Below are 18,561 nucleotides of genomic sequence, written 5' to 3' on the forward strand. Positions count from 1 at the left end.
TTTAAACTCTTTATCCACCTTATTGAATCACTTTTTTTTAAATAGGAAGTTGGATATGTGATGCATGATTTTAATGTAAATGTTTAGGCGATAAACAATGGTGAAAATCGTTTTTCGGCTCTAATTAATACACTTAATTTTATAAGCATATATTATGCAAGAAATATTCAAAATGCTTGCCCTCTACAGCGCGCTAACCTTAAGTAATATTTATTTATAACTTCACATCTTTTGGAATTGTAGCTCAGACAAAACGTTTTGTTAAAGCTGAGAATGCTGGTTGTTGCACAGATCTCTTTGTTTCTTTATTCATGCTAAAACATTATTATCGGTAAAATTTATGTTGGCACAAAAGGAGCAACATCGAAATACAGTGAAGTTTAATTATTGTCGTCCTCAAATAGGTAGATTGAAAAAGATTTACTGTAGTTATTTCAGTGGATGCAAGATGCAATACATGAGGTGAAAGTTTGCCCCTCGCCAAATGCTGTCCCCAGTGTTCTAGTCGCTGTATTGTACTAATCTGTTGCTGTTTGCATTTTGTATACAAATGTGTCGTTTTATTAGTAAGCAGGTGATATCTGGTTAGATAGTACAACAAACCCCGCTCACCCTTTCCGTTTAAGCCAGCCGACAATTCGGTTGACAAAGACAGGAACAAACCTTCACCTCACTTGGTGAACAGAAAGTAAATTTTTCCACTACGAAATTGTGTTTTTATGGCTGAATAAAATTTATATTCTGTTTCATTTTAATATATATTTTTGTTTAACATTTTTATTTCCCTTACACTTGGAGAAAAGAAATAAATCTATTTCAATCGTATCAACTTTTGCTTTTCTTCCCTATTTTATACATATTTATTGTGTTTTAGTGTATCCTTTGATCTTGACAGTTGGTTGTATTTCTAAAGGGAGTACATGGAGATTGTACTTTGTACATGGAGTACAAGGTAGACTGAGCTTCACGTTTCTTTGTTAAAGGTACGCAATGGAGCAATATGATTATCAGAATGTTTAAATTCCTATCGGTTTTTATCTGGATGGATTAGGCGAGATTATTGTTGTTACCCTTTCTGTAAAATTAGATCATTCAATTTTTAAAAGGAAGATCGGTACGATTTAATTATTTTTAGCTGATCCTTTTAAAATTATTTACTTTTTCTGTTAGTATTATCTTAGACTATAATTTTTTTCATAAAAATAATAACAGTGAAAGTATCAAAAAAATAGTATATTAATTATTTTCAGTTTCCAGTAAAAAATAAAACATATTTTATATAGTTTACAAAACGATAGAAAAATTGTTGTCTCTGTCACTAATTCCTTTGCATCAAAATAAATCAGTTTACAAAAAAATTCATTCAAAATTAATTGTTTTCATTAAAAATATATTCTGCAAATAATTATTTAATTTTCAGGGAATTTAATCTAAAAGTTTGCAATAAAGTCAAATTTTACCCGTTCTAATGAATAGATATAATCCAACTAGCCACACGAAAAAACTTGAATGGATATTCTAATATCGATTGACATCCACATATGTTTAGTCAAATTCATATAATTAAATTTCATATACTGGAAAAAAGGAAGTCCGAAACCTTTCTAAAAATGTTATAAAACATGCTTTCGAATAAAATAATTGGTTTCGTTATGTTAATACTGTTACCGACCCATCACCGAAATAAACTATAAATTTCAGTGCTGCTGTTCCTGTTTTATGAAATTACCGAGACTAGCGATCACACAGTCGGGCTTTATTTACGACTTATATGCTTAGTATTCTAAGTGTGTTTCAGAGTTCTCGCGATTATTGGGTAAAAGTTAAAAACTCCGTATTTAGTTTGAATGATTTGTGTAAAATTTTTAACATTTACTTTTTCTGAATTGTCCTCGTGCATATCGACCAACTTTCTTTTCAGGTGAAAAATAAAAATTTAACATTTCTATGGCCGTTTGATTATTCCGACTCGTAACGTAAATATGTTAAAAGAACTATAAATTTATAATTTATTTCTTAATTACGAGAAAAAGATATCTTATTCCCAAGAGAGACGCTATCGCATTTAAAAGTTTATGAAATTAGACTGTTTTTATATTTATTTATAGATTACCAAATATTTCTTGTTTTCATCTGTCAAAATATACTAGATCTATAGTAATACATTGTTTCAGTTAATTAATTGAAATCGTACAATATATGTGTACAGTAAATTGTATTCCCATATATAAATATTGATTCGTAAATGCATTTGTAATTGTTAACATAAAATGTGGCATGTTTATCCGGTAAAATATTGGTGAAGATACATCTCTCTCTTTCGTTTGGTCACAATTAATTGATTTCTAGATGGTAGTCTGTCTTTGTGTCCGATGAGATGCAAAGTTTGACAATTGTCTATGAAATAGTGTTAATGGCATTCAAGAGTGTTCCGAATTTTATCGGGCAAAATTTGTTGTATCCCAATTGATAAGTTTTATTCACACCTTATGATTGGTTAAAGAAAAGGGATTAGGGTTGGTTGGAATTTATTGCCTTTTCATTGGTCAGCTCCTTTTTCGGCTGTGATTGGTGCGTTGTTGTATTTTTTTGATAGTCAAACGTATTCTTATTTGTGATAGGTTAGGAAAATGCAGAAATCTGGTTGGTTCGTTGCTGAAATAATCTAATCTATAGGGGCGGTGAAACATAAATGTTATCTATAAGATATGTGAGGATGAATAATGTGAATTGTCATTGGTTTATTTTTTATCGGCTTGGCTTTTCGAGGAATAGAATCGAGTTTTGCTTCGCTATTTCATTCTTTTATCCAATGATAGGTGACTGTTATGAATGGGCAAAAGTTAAATAAATTTCACAAAATTGTACTTTTATTGAATACTCCTGATTGCCGTTATCTAAATCTTTTACATTAGTCTGTGCCGTAATAGGATTTGATACAAAAATTATTAGATTTTTACACATATTTTTACAATTACCCATTAAATTATGCGTACGCTCCAAAAATAATTATATAATATACGAGATACGTGACCTGATAAGAAATTGTGAAGGATTCAATTTTTAATGTGGAATTTCATTAATTTACAATTTCACAATAATAATTCACAATCTTTTCAGATTACGATCCTCCAAATGTACCGGTAATTTTGTATACACGATGATTTTGAATATAACAACCAATAACATATCAAAGTGGTTTGTTCTCAAATAAAAATTTGTGAGGTTGAGTTACAGTATTTACAAAGATGGTCGAGTACTTATAAAATAATTTATTAGTACTTATTAATACGTAAATAAATCAAACATTTGTATTCGACATTTGTTTTACGATCTATAGTTCATTTCAGATATTTGTGTTACGTGTCGAAATAATCAATCGCCATATAGAAGTATTCCATTTTTTTTTTTCACGTGAAAGGAAAGTTAGTCGATATACACGAATTCATTTCAATGAAAGTAAATGTTGCAGATTTTACACTTTGATGTATGACTGATTAATGTTAAGCTGTGTTTTTTACACACATATGCTTATTTTTAAAAATTCCCTTAAGATTATTTTTTATTTCATTAAAATATAAACATAGCAATAGTTAAATAAATGTTTACCAATTTCTGTTATAAAAGCTATAATATCCTACGTCTTTGCCCACTTTTAATCAAAACAAGATCGCTTTGTTTGTAATAGATCCCTCGTTCTTACGCGAAACGTAAACTTCTAAATTTCATTTGTAAATAAAAGCAGCTTTTATTAATGTTTCAATGAATGTTTGTTTTTTTTTATTTTTATAACTACTTGTTTATAGATTTTTTTATATTGTGCATTGAAAATATGGAACATCTCTCTTAACTTTTAACTATAAATTCTAGAATTTTAGTTGAATCATCTATGACAATGAAATGTGTTAAAAGATTAGTAAATTTCATTTAAATCTTAATATAATTAAGGAATGTAGTATTTTTTCCATCTTAATAAATAGACTAGATTATTTCTGGCAGCATGATCTGTCTTCTTTTTTTATGTAAATTCCTAAGTATCCTACGATAAAAATGGGTGATTTTTATACAAAATTAATTAATACTTTATTAACTAAATTTGAATTAAATATTTTATTTATCTTTTTTGGACTAAATAAATTCGCAACTATATATATTAAATTTCTATTTTACATTTTATTTTCATTATGTGGTTAATGGAGAGGTTTAGGTTGTTTTTTTCGATATAACATCCTAAGCTTTTATTATAAAGATTTCCAGTAAATCCTCTGCAACTGAAATTTTAAGGATGTAATAATTTACGTTGAGTTACACCACACCGTATCAGTGTAATAAAAAAAAACCTTTAAAAATAAATAAATAAAAATTATTAAGAAATTGAACTTTAAAGTAATATTTTTTTAAACTTCAAAAAGTCGATGGAAGATTTAAAACAAACAATTTTCTATGTTTTCTCAAAATTATCACATTCCACATAACAATTTCTTTGTTCCGTTTTAAAAATCTCAACCTACTTTCTGTTAGTTTTGGTGTAGAATTTTCTGACTTGCTCAAAGATAAAGTAGCGAGTTTCGTAATCTTTTTAGAATTCAGTTATGTGGGAGATCGCAATGGAGGGCTGCCTCCTTACGACCTCTGTGCTGGCATTTAAAAACACTCTAAATTCAGAAGAGTTTGTTATTTCTGTTCCCCCATACTCCTTAGGATAGCCCAATGTTCTGACCTATTAAAGCAGAGCGCTCAACTAACACTAAGGATGCAATTCCTAGATTCCCAACACAGATTTGTTCACTGACCCAGTATCCCCCTTCCATTGGTTTTCTTGGCTTAATAGGGGAACCTCTTTCAGGTTAAGTGTTGGAGATGGAGAGAGGGAGCCTCTGAGAAATTCTCTTGAACTTATTCTTATTTAAAATATGTAATATTTGTTACTATCTTAAATGCACAGATGTATAATATACGTACAATTCTGTATTAATAAATATAAATTCAAAATTTTGTCTAACGTTATTCTGTATCACCATATTTGATGCAGCACAAAGCGCTATAATACTTTAATAGAGTATTTTATTCTACTTTCAACTACTACGTTTATAAATTAATGTAATGCAATGTGGATTCAGTTTAAAATATATTAATGCAATTTCATTGACCGAGTTCGAAAAAATTGCTTATGTTTTATTTCTCAAAAATTTACAAAGAAATAAACTTATTTCATGTTAGTTTTTTAAGTAGCTAATTATGAACTTTGTATAAACTATTCTTAAGAGATCAGATCGATTCTGCTGGAAATCAATTTCATTATTAAATGTAATTTTATTTTGTATATAAACTGAAAAAATTGAAAAACGTTATAAATTTTATCATCTAATTTAATTAATACGGTTTTTTAATTTTAATTTTAATTTGAGATTTGAATAACCTTTAATGATCTAGATTTAAAAGACTCACATAACACTTATACAGCGCAATTTTTTCTTGCAAATCAAAACGAATTGATTGATTTTTATTTTTGTATTAACACATTTAGAAAATGTAAGAAGTTCATGTACAACTGTTATGTGCGTGTAAAATTTGTTCATGATCAGATTCTCTTCGCAGTATAAAGCGTAGACGTTTATAAAACTCTGTTGTACATAGGTTAATAGAGTGAACTGGGATCAATGTTCAGTGCAATATGAGTTATTTAGTAATCATAAAACAGTGACCTATGTTTTGACTTTAATATTTAACCTTAGATGTATTTAACGATCATGTGCAGTATATTCTTAAAATTTTACTTATTGCGACGTAGTATCATTTTCTAATAATCTTGTCGTAGAAAGCTGGAGGAGGTAACGTGCTTCAATCTTAAATAAAACAGTATAAATTCTTAATCCGAATCATAACGACTGTTAAATTTATTTATTGATAATGAAAATTTGTAGTAACATAATTTTTTAATTTATATTTTTGCCTTTTTAGGTTGATCGTGGCAGTAGCACCACCGGTAGATATGGAGGAAGTAGCAGTTACCGGGCTGGCAGTGGCAGCAGTTCGATTACAAGCGGAATATCAAGTTATCGCCCAGGATCACTTGGCCGGACGGGAACAACAGATACAACAAGTAGTGGAGGAGGATCTGCTGTATCTTCAATTAGGGATAAGTACTCTGGAAGAACTACTGCGACTCAAGATGCAGATAAACCGCTATCAAGAAGATACGGTGTTTCGACATACCAACCACCTGAACCGCCGAAGACAACGCCGACCCTGCGTTTCGGAAGTACAAGTAGGTTTGGTGGACAGATTGCCCGTAGTCCAATCAGTGAGAAATCTCCTACAGTCTTCGGTGTGTCTACCGATCAGGAACAAAACGGTCAAAAGGTGCAGCCTAATGGAAATGAAGGAGAGATTTCAGATAAGATGACAGTGATTACTAGGGCTACTTCGCCTACACCTCCCTCCAATTCGACTTACCTGAGGGCTCGTCGGGCAGATATGGAACGCACGATTCAACGGCAGGTGCCGAGACCAGTGAATAAGCCATTAAGTACCAACTCAGAGTCACAAACAGACGAAAAAGGAATTCTAAAAAGAGAAACTAAGAGAGAAGAAAAAGAAACTCATTCCAGAACATCATCTACTACGCCTTGGACCTCTTCGCGGTTTTCCACATCTTCTTACACACCATCTACGTCTTCAGCTTCGACAAGATATTCTCCTAGAACAACATCCAGCAGTTATAGCTACACAAGACCAACAGATCTTCCTCTTAGAAGTACTACCCTAAGTAAAACCCCCGAGAAAGAAAGTTCGACGAAAACAACTCCTGTTTCACCAAAAGAAGGAAGAGACCCGACCAGAATTGGTGGATTTAGTTACGCTAGACCAACAGATCTTCCAAATTTAACCTCTCTAAACAAAATTCTTTCTTCTGAATCCGTAGATAGTGACAGATGTAAAACAACAATAAAAAGAAGCGTCTCACCCTTGACTCCAGAAAAAAAAGTACCTTTAATCGGACTGACAAAAGATACGATAGACCACTCGAGTTCATTTCAGAATAAGTCTCCTAATGATTCTAAACTTGTCTCTCCTGATAGAAGTAAACTTCCACCTCCAGTTCCTAAATCTGATTCTAATAAAACTGTTGCAAATAAAGACTTCAGAAAATCTGTACTGAATATGGATTTATCTAGTTCATCTGAAGACGCAAAAAGTATTCAGAAATCGGTAACAAAGAACAGTCTATCACAAAGTAAATCATTAAGCAGATTGCCAGCCGGGCAAAAATTGCCTGTATCAAAATTGAGAGAGCTAGTCGTTTCAAAATCTACACCTAGTTCAAGTAGTGAAGAATCTAGTACCGAAAGTACAGAATCTAGTTCATCAGAATCGACCGACGAAGATGATGATGAGGGTGACGAGGATGATGATGATGATAACACGAACCCAAATGTAAATTCGCTTAGTAAAGACCTTACTTCAAAAATATCGGGCACCAAAATTCCATCTAGTCCATCTCGCACATCTGCGCAAATGACTTCAACTGATGAAGGTTCTGGTTCTATATCAATAGAAAAACCACCAAGGCCACCTTCCAGTCCAAGACCTCGTATAAAAATTGATGATAGTAAAACTGAAGAGGCCAAAGCTGTGGTATGTAGAGTGTTAGCTCCAGTTGCGAATCAAATGAAAAAAACTGGTCTCAATTCTAGCAGTGATGACCTTTCTGACAAAAATGCAACTAAAAAAGATTTGCAAAGAAATATCTCAAGTAAAGATTTACGTCGTAATCTTTCTAGTAAAGATTTACATCGAAATCTTTCTAGTAAAGATTTACAACGTAATCATTCCAGTAAAGATTTACAGCGTAATCTTTCAAATAAAAATATTGCTAATAGTGCTGAAGATAAACGAACGTTTGCCTTGAGAAAGTTTGATTCGGGTGAAGCCGCGTCGTGGACAGATAGTAATGATACAGCAACAAAATCTCCTGATACCGGGCAATATCTTACCGTTCCAGAAATTAATGATTGTAAACAGGGTTATAAGATTAAAAGAATTGAATCCGGCGAAAAAGCATGGTGGTTACAAAGTTCGAGTGACATTCCGAGTACTGGTAAAGTAAAATCAGCTAGTAATAGTTCCTTAAACAAATCAGAAAGTAAATCCGATGTGACAAAAGAACCAAAACAAGCAGGTTGTAGAATTAAGAGGATTGAATCCGGTGAGAGAGCCTGGTGGATGAGTAGTTCAAGCGATGTACCAGGGTTAGAAAAATGTCGTAGTAAAACCAGTTTACCAAGAAGCGCAACAAAATCTCCAGATTGTAGAATTAAAAGGATAGAATCTGGTGAGAAGGCTGGGTGGCAGCAGCAAGATAGCAGGGGTGAAAACACTTCTAGTGGTATAGAACCTGTACCAAAAGATACTCCTAGCAGTGGAAAAGAATCCGATGTAAATACAGAAACTTCCATGGCCAATGGTGTTTCTGTTACAGGAAAACCGTATTATGAATCAAAAATCCGAAGAATTGAATCAGGTAATTTGGAATGGTGGTTAGATTCTGATGAGGAAAGAAAAAGAAAAGAAGAAAAACGTAAGATAATCAGGGAAAAACCGTTTATTGGAAGGCACACTAATATTGATGATGTACTCGGAACACAGGCACCTCCTCCTGCAGCTTTTCGCACACCTAGGAATACTTCTTCAGAAGGTTAGTAAAATAATACAATTTGATTTCTATTTAAGAATTTGGTAGAGTCATAACCGGCTTATAATCTAACTATCGATGATAAAAAAGACCTTTAGTCAGATATTATCCGAATAAAATTACTTCCTTTGTACGTTGAATTAGCGTTCCTAAAAATACTATTTAAATCCGTTCCGATGTTTAAATGCTGTCGTTAGGCAAATAGCATGCAAATGCGAAACCAAATTATCTCAGGAATCTATCTCAACTTTATAAAAATAATAAATTTATTAAATTATACTGCTGCCCGATTTAATTTATTTTGCTATTTTACACATATGTATAAGAGTTTTTGGTGCATACACACACACACTCTCTCTCTCTCTCTCTCTCTCTCTCTCTCTCTCTATCCCCGTAAAGTTCTTTCATTTTACTTTTTTAATTCTCTTTGGATCATTTTGTACCTTGTTTTGTTGTTATTTGTCTGAAGTCAATCAGAAAGTCATCTTTCTAGCTTCATAAACGAATAATTATATTTCTATTGATTATTTGTTTTATTGTATTGTGTTAGTATATTTTAAAAGTTGTATCTTGTTTGCATATGTAAAATAGCACATTAAATACAACATTATTTACAATTCTAAAAAGGAGAAGAATATAATTCTTGTAACTATAAATGTTATATTGAATGTTTTAAGTATTCATTTTCTCCCTTTCGTTCTCTTAGTATTTATTTTCCTTTTTTATCTATATTTCATCCTGATATTCTAACACTCTCTCTCCTTCTTTCTTTCTCGGCTTTAAGTCAATGCATTCAAGGTTGTTTTGAATTAACCGATGCATGCAAAAGTAACTGGACAAAGAGGATAAGATTCAGTGGGTCAAGTAGGAAGAAAATGTATTTTAAAGAAATATATTTTTTCTTTAACATTTCCATCATGTAGGATGTGTGTGTGTGTGTGTGTGTGTGTGTGTGTGTGTGTGTGTGTGTGTGTGTATGTATATATATATATATATATATATACGTATCTTTATAAATTATCAATGTAGGTGCCTCTTATTTTATTTAAACTTAATTCTATTAGTTACACGTCGGCTATATAGCTTTTTTCAGGTTTCGTATGTTTCTTGTTTCATATCTTACCTCCTTTCCTGTACTATCTTTTATTCTAGCGGTAAAACTACATCCTCCCTCACCTTCTACTTTCTTCTTCGTTCATCCTCCTCTTTTTGTTACTTATTCTTCTTTTATTATTTTTAAAACATATAAACAGCATCCTTGAAATCAGGTCGGAGTTTAGCTGTAATTCAAAAAGTGTTAAATAAAATTAAAAAAAATTCTCTCTTATATATCAACCTCAACCTGTTTTTATTGTCCCAGATTTTAAAAATAAAACTAAGATATTTATTACTGTTCATGATTTTTTTATTATTATTATTTTAATATAAATTAATGTTCAAAATATTTTTTATTAGTAAGACATACAACATTTGTGAAGGTTTGTTATTTAATTTATAACTTAATATTTACATTTATTTTTTTTCTGTTGTGTAAGGTAGTAGTTTATTATATTAAAATATTTTGTGTATAAAATCATATAAAAAATATTTGTTTATAAAAAGAATTAATAAATCAACTCAAATCTACTGTTTTTACAATAGAAAAACTATTTTTTAAAGTACAAAATTTCTATTAGCGATGTAATTCTCATAACTTTGCCGTAACCATAAGTAATAAATACGTACCATAAGTAATAAATACTTGTAATTCTTTTTTTAATTTTTAAAATAAATTTTCTTTAACGCACGCATATTTGCCCACACGATCATTTATGTTTACGTCTAACATATAAATGCGAAAGTTTGTGACGGTTCTGTTCGTTTGCAACAGAAGAACCAACCGACAGATTGTTTTAATTTTTTAGGATAAATTCGTGTTATCCCAGGGAAGGTTTTACGCCATAGATCTAGACCCTATCCCCCTTTGGGGAGAAGTATAACATATCTTACCTTGACCCCTTCCCGAAATATAAGGTAATGGAAAGGAAAATCAAATATTTTCGTCTACAGCAAGAGCTTTTAGAACGACGGAAACGTTGGAGGAAAGAGAACTTTTCAGGCTTTAATTGTTATTTATCAGTATTATTCTCACAATCATGAGGATAACGAACACAGTGGGGTTCCAGGGGAGCGGAACCGCCTGGCTAGACCAGAAGAGCGAGCGAAGCGAGACCTGACCGGCTGGTATTTTTCAATATTTACCAGTCGCGCGCGATTTATTATTATCTATTAGTGAAGCACTCGTTTCATAGTACAGGGTGATTCAAAGAAACGAAAAATTAAAAAAATTAAATAACGTTAATGAAAAATTTTTTTAGAAAATGAATTTTATTTCACGTAATTGTACAAATGTTGCCATTTTAGGACACATACATTTTAGTTTATTTTTTAAAGATGACATCTTGCAGGTGACCTCCTCTTCTACGTAAACACTCACGAAGTCTCTTCGTTAAATTGTTCATAGTTTGACGTAACATCTCAACTGGAATTTCCGCAATTGTTTCTCGGATCTTTGCCTTCAGTTCTTCCGTTCTAGCAGGTCTACTGTGGAACACTTTGCTTTACAAAAAGTAATCGCAAACTGAGAGGTCAGGCGATCTGGGAGGCCATCTAATGTCACCATTTCGTGAAATGACACGTTGTTCAAACAATCGGCGTACAGCTGCCATCGATATTCGTGCAGTATGTGACGTTGCTCCGTCTTGATAAAACCAGGCTGTGTTAAGAATCGGTGGAAATCTCTTTTGTTGTTCCACAACAACGGTTTCAAACACGGCTATGTAACGAGCCGACGTCACTGTAATCGCAAGACCGTTGTCATCCTCAAAAAAATAAGGGCCTCTAACACCGTAAGATGACATAGCACACCACACGGTCACTTTCTGGCTGTGGAACGGACGCTGGTGTAGCTGCGTAGGATTTTCTTGTGCCCAGTATCTGAAATTTTGCTTGTTAACAAATCCACTGAGGTGGAAATGCGCTTCGTCAGACATCCACAGTTCGTGAACAAACTCTTCGTTATCATTTATCTTCTGAAGCATTACATTACAGAATTGTGCTCGCACAACTGCATCGTTCGGTTTCAGTTCCTGGATGATCTGCAACTTGTATGGATGGAATTGCAAGTCCTTCACTAACATTTTTCGAACACTTGAACTATGCGATTGTAAAGATGCTGACAGACGAAGGATTGACCGATGTGGACTTCGTGTGACAGCATCTTGTAAAGCTTGAACATTCTGTGGTGTACGGACGGTTCGCTCACGGCCTGGAGGTTTCTTTTTCATTGCCGAACCAGTTTCCTCAAAATTAGATATCCATGTTTTAATTGCATGTGCTGATGGAACACGGACGTGCCGTCCCAGATTAAAATGACAGCGAAATTCTCTACGCGCTCCCTCCACACTGTCATTGTTTTTGTAAAACGCTTTGATAGCAAATGCATGTTGCGCACCACTCCAAGGATCCATGACAACTAAATGGCAGGTTAGAGAGGCTGGCGCCACTTATCAAGTGGTACCAATCGCCCACGGCTACCAACACAACTTTCAAAATTTCACGTTTCTTTGAATCACCCTACAATAAAAGTCAAGCGACTTATTTTATTTTACAGTTATTTTCCTGTTGACGTTTACAACTTAAATAGAAGCTGTTTTAATTACTGAAATTTGTCTTCAAAACATCTGTAGGAAAACTTAAAGAGTAATATCCCATTTTCTTAATAGTAATAGTAAGTTGTATAAATTAAATTTCCATTTACCAACAACTTAAAAGTGTAAATCCTAGTACTTTCGGAGCTGTTACTTCACCTTCAGGGATTTTCTAAAAGATGTTAATTTAAATTCAAATCAATAATAGTTTTTAAATTAAACTGTTACGTTCGTTATAGTCAGTCATCAAGAATAACATTAATTCGTACGTCAATAAGACAGTAACGTCATGTTTGTAAGACGTTTGCGACTAATATCAGAAGACAATAGTCAGATATTATCAGATAAATCAGATATAATTTTTTTAACATCGAACATTTTGAAAAGAATTTCTTTTTTAATGACTCCAAGAATATAAGAAAATATCACTTTTTACGTTACATCTTAATAAATGAATGAATTGAATTAGAGCAGAAAATAAAAAATTTAAAAAACCTTCATAATATGGTTAAATTAGGCGCACGTATGTTTAAATTGTCGGAGTTAATTTAAAGTAAAAATATAAGTTGAAATTTAAAAATTGAATCTTAATCAGAAAATAATAGAAAATCAATGTGTTCAATATTTTTGTTGCCAAATCTTATTTATCTAATTTTTTAATTCTAAGCATTATTATTTATTAGCTTTTCATGTTCTATACGTCTATTCCTTTTCACCCTTTATCTTTTGAGACCATTCATATTATAATTGGTTGGGGAAAGATAAATCAAACAAAAAACTTAATTTTGATTTGTAGATGTCCAATTTATTTTTATAGTTTTTTTTTGTGCCTTGTGTTTATATTATTTATGTTATAAATCTATTCCATGTTATAAAGTCTAATATTGATTTATATATTTAATATAACATATTTTATCGAATCGATTTTTGATCTTGTGGTTGGATACAGCACCTATTTATTTAGAAGTCTTTTAATAAATGTTAATTTGTTGATGGATTTTTAAAACAAATACGTAGGTGGGCCATTGTCATGTATGAACTATCTTTTTGTTTGCCATGCGTGTGCGTTTAGGCTAATGTATTTGAACACACGCGTACTCACATAAAAAAAACCATTATATTATACGTAAATGACTCTTATTTACTGTCTTTTTAGAGTTGAACATTTTTACACTTTCGTCATGGATTGGACAATGCAATTTACATATTACTTAAGAAAGTTTTAAAATTTACATATAGAGTAAAATTGAAATAATAAATCTCTTTCACCAGAGATTATTGACCTTCGAGCTATGTCAACAATGTGTATTTTATTTTCCATGTTTAATTTACATGCGCTTCTTTATATTTCAATTTTGTATTATTTGTAGTATTATTAATTTGGTTTTGTTGCGGGTCTACTTATAACTTTTTATATTATAAGAGAGAATATCCAGCCATTTTTTATATACAGACATCTTTACTAGTCGATGTCTAGGATAATCGATTATTTTTTACTTATATCTGTTCTCATTTCTACATTAATTTTTTATTGAGTATATCCATAGTTAAATTATGTTGGAAGACTTAAAAAAAAATATTTTTTTCTTGTAAAGTTCAAATTTAAAAGTTGCTATTTAAAATTATAATCGATTGAGTGAACAAATTATAATCGAGTGAGTGTATTTAAATAAAGTTAAATTTTATTTGGCAGAAATCAAATAGAATGTCCGTTTCTGTCTATTCGTTTAATTCATGATTACTTAAGTCTCGAAGATATTTTCCAGTAAGATATCTATAAATCAGATGATTACAGTTTCATTGGTAAATTGTACCATTTTAGTTTCGAGAAAAATTAGTTTTAAAATTCCTTAATGTTAAATATTAATGAAGAGCTATGCTGAAAGATTATTTAAACGTATTGGATAACAAGAGAAATTTCAGTAATTTCGGTTGTTAAATAATCATCAGTAAATGCTCACGAAATAGAATATAAAAAATAAATTGGAAAGGAGAAAGATAATAAAGAAAAATAATAAATATTAATTGCAAATTAACAGTTTATTAACGAATATTTTATTAGTCTTTATATAGTAAAACTTATTATACATATAATAAGTTATGTATATATATATATATATATATACACATACATACAGAGTGGTATTAAAGCATGGAAACGGCTTCATATTTCAAAGTTGAGGTATTCTAGGAGGTAGAATCAAGTGCGGATCAACATAATTAAAATGCTACTTTATGGTGTGTTTGAAATTTTTGTCTGCCATTATGGACCTACCATATTAATTCAAATTCGTTTTTTCTTAAGAAGAAAGATTACAATATATGAGTTTAATGTAAAATTTTACGAAAAAAAAACGATGGTGAAAACTGTGCATTGATAAATACCGTCGTTTTCGAGTTATAGTCAAATATGTAAAAACGGAATATCACGGTAGTGATAAGCAATGTAAAACGCCCCGTAGTAATTTTTCTATTTGTTCAGAATTTTTATTATCTTCTGAATTACATCCAATAACAAGCTTTAAACAGTTACTATTGGAATTAATAGTCCAAACACAATAACAACCTTTTAAAATATTAAATAACAATAAACTGCCGATCTTCGTGGCGGAGTGGTAGAGTCTTAGCCTTTCATCCGGAGGTCCTGGGTTCAAATCCCATTTTACAAATTTCCATTCTCATAGGGAAAAATGACCGAAGCAGTCGATGCCAAAAAAAATAATAATTTGAAACACTTCTATAAATTAAATTGGCTTCAAGCGCTAACTATTTACTTTAATTTTCACAGCACCATTACTACTTAATTTTCCAGTTTATGAGAATTTATAGCAATTTAAAAACAATAAAATACTGTATTTATATGTTGAAGTAAGAATCCAAAATGAGAACTTCTAAATCTAAATGTGTAATACAGTTTTTAAATTTCAAAATTTATTATATTACGTAATTTAGGACCGAAAAATTTTAGCTAAATTTTAAAATTAAATATTTTGATAATAAATTGCGAAAGTAAATAATATCAGTTGATGTTAGCATTTAATATGTGTTAGTGTTCAAATTATTAGTTATTCTGTATTATTATTATTATCATCATTTTAAGCGTTATTTAATATTGTGAAGGCTGTTATTATTAGCGTTTGGGCTATAAATTCTAATATTAACTGTTTAAAGTTTGTTATTGGATATAATTATGAAGGTAGTACGAAATAAAAAAGTTACTCGGGTCGTTTTTCTTCGCTTTATGATTACCATGATTTTTCCGTTTTTGCAAATTTGATTGCTTATAATTAAAAAACGAAGACATTTATCATGAAATAGTTTTTGCCACCTTTTCTCTCGTAAAAGTACACATTAAAATCATTTATCACGTGTCCACCTTGCTATTTTTAAGAAAAATTTGAATCACTATGATTGAAAAAGATAGCGAATAAAAATTTTTGATACTATAATTTAGCACAATTTTGCTGATCAGGACTTGTTTCTACCGTTTACTATCTTTCAGTTGTGAAATATGAAGTCGTTTTCATAGTTTAATATCACTCTCTCTCTCTCTCACTCTATATAGTTGTTTCAAAATGAGTTATATATAATATTAAATTTATTTTAAACTGTTATATTTAAACTATTATTCTTGTACATATTACTCAGTTTAAATCTCTCATAGTTTTAGTTGGATATTTTATTAAAAGGGAATTCTTCCCTCCATTGAAATGTGTCCCAATGATCCATAACTTGTTGGCTGCTGGTACTTGATAAGTAGATCCTAGTAGAATTTACATTGTTATATAATAAAAAAGAATTTTAGTCTAAAATAAAATTTGCTTGCAGATTCGGATAGTGGTGACGAACTTTTCATTAATGCTGATCAAGTTAGAATCCATGATAGTTCTGCTAAGAGAGCAATATCTATGCCTGGAATGATAAAGGTAAGTTAACCTGTTTGAATAATATTTTTTTTGTTATTTTTATAACTAATTTTTAGTAAACAAAAAAATAAATAAATGAAAATGATTTCATGAAAATTATAATTACATTTTAATTTATAGGATTTATTAATTATAATTTAATGTTACCTGTACATTACATTGAATTATATTTGTACATGAGTATATATACATGAGTATATATATATATATATGTATTTGTACGTGTGTAATTTTCATTTTTAATTTCTTATTATTCAATTTTTTTATTAGTACACTTTCTATAAAAGTTTTTTAGTGATTTCCGGTATCTGTGAAAATAATAAATTTTTCTTCTACATATGAAATCTAATTGTTCCTGTCATAATATATTTTTTATATGATAATTTATATACACACACATATATATATATATATCCTTATAATTAATTATAAGGAAAATTATTTCCTTTAGGTACGTAAAAAAAGCTGCCAAAATATTACATGACTTTTCCTCCCTGCTGCGCCGGTCATGTCATGTAATACCTTGCAGAGCTTTTTACTGGAAAACCTTTCCGGCGAAGTCGGAAAGTCTATGCAATTCATTCATTATAAGTCTTAACTAGGAAAAAAGGCGGACCTATTGCCCGCCGCGAAAATGTTACATGGTTTATGCTACATTACACATGATTTGTTGAATGTTTTTGCCAATTGCAACTAAATAACGTTCATGAATTTAGCGTACTAACAACAACAAACACTTTTACAACAAAAAGCTTCAAAATCCTGAACATTTTTAGCATTTCTTGAGGTGCGATTTTTTAACGCAGATCTGACCCCAATCTTTTCCTTTTTTATCCGCAAAACACAAACGTAATTTTAAATAAATCGTTCGTACCAGGAAATATAAATCGTTCGAACGAATGAATCGCTCGTGCCCTTCATTCAAGATAAAAATGTGAACACATTCAGCAAACAAACCAACGCTTCATATATTTTTTTAGTGTAGAGATTTTAAATTTGCGTAATAAAGGTTTAAATATAAGTAACAAAGTTAAAATTTTGGGCTTCCCGTAAGAAAGGTTTTTTTTTATTGATTATAATGATTATCAAAAGAAGATTGAAGCATCAAAATTTCAAAAAAAGTTTTGATTTTGAAAAATCTCTTACTTTGAGGGAACAACTTCGTAAAGAAAGATTTTTTTAATAATCTTTAACAGAAAAAAAATAAATTTGAAAAAAAAGGATTGTTCATAATTTATTAAAATAATAAATATAATTTTTATGATGGTAATGAAAAAATTGCTTCTTATTTTGGGTCCGGGATATACTCGTATAATAAGGGCCAAAGTTAATTAAATATTAATTTCACTTAAAGTGATTAAGAAAAAAGTATTAATAAAAATTAAAATAGAGCCAAAAAAAATAAAAATTACATTTTTTAGAGGTGGGGAATAAATTTTAGAAACATTCTTCTAAAAATATACATATTTAGGTTACGCTTAACAAATTTGCTTAGATTAAGTTTTCTCTTAATCTAACATCAACATTTAGCAATGTTGCTAAAACAACATTGTAAAAACTTTTCTGTGTTTACGGACCGGGATTTAAAATTTTGAAAGATTGTTGACTTTTTTGATAGCCCTATAATACATAAACGCAAGTTGCGATTTATACAGTCGCAGTGGCGATTTTTATTTGGTATTTATGACGTACATAGTATAAAAAAAAAAATGTATATATATATAAAACCAAAGATAGATGGAGGAAAGAAAAATCAAAAATTTTAATTGGTGGGAGTTGATTTTTTGGAGAAAAAATTTTTAAAGTATTTATATATGCAATGTTGGTTACAAATTTGCGGAAGGAAAGTTTTTTTTAAAGAGCCTCTGAAGAAAATTGAATGTTGTTTTTTCGCGATATTTCCCCACCTCCTTAACGGGTTTAATATGATGTTTATTATACCCCATACGTAGAAATATTTGAGTTCAATTTGAAGAAAATCAGTTCTATCAATCCTTAGATATAAGCCAAAAGCAGTTTACGTTATATCTTGTAACCGTTATCTCTTTGGGTTATAATGTAGGGCTTGTATGTGTGACACATATACATACATACACATAAGTATACATGTAAGTGCATACGTACGTACGCGCATACGCACTTTCATACGAGTATATATATTTTTTATTTTGGTCTAGATCATTGATTCTCAAACTTTTTCGTCCATCGCCCTCATTAATAGTCAAAAATTTTCTAGCGCTCCAAAATGTTT

General features: G+C 30.6%; 1 protein-coding gene across 3 annotated transcripts in view; it reads left to right on the plus strand.

Moving 5' to 3' along the window:
* The window catches only part of Fhos (Formin homology 2 domain containing), a 510,750-nt gene that overhangs the window by 111,234 nt on the left and 380,955 nt on the right, over positions 1-18,561 (plus strand). For all 3 annotated transcript variants that reach the window (XM_075373283.1, XM_075373282.1, XM_075373284.1), the window contains exons 3-4: positions 5,962-8,698; positions 16,213-16,310. In XM_075373283.1, the coding sequence (XP_075229398.1) occupies positions 5,962-8,698; positions 16,213-16,310 (2,835 nt within the window). The remainder of the gene's footprint in view (positions 1-5,961; positions 8,699-16,212; positions 16,311-18,561) is intronic.

The sequence above is a fragment of the Lycorma delicatula genome, chromosome 8, assembly GCF_047948215.1.
Source record: "Lycorma delicatula isolate Av1 chromosome 8, ASM4794821v1, whole genome shotgun sequence".
NCBI lineage: Eukaryota > Metazoa > Arthropoda > Insecta > Hemiptera > Fulgoridae > Lycorma > Lycorma delicatula.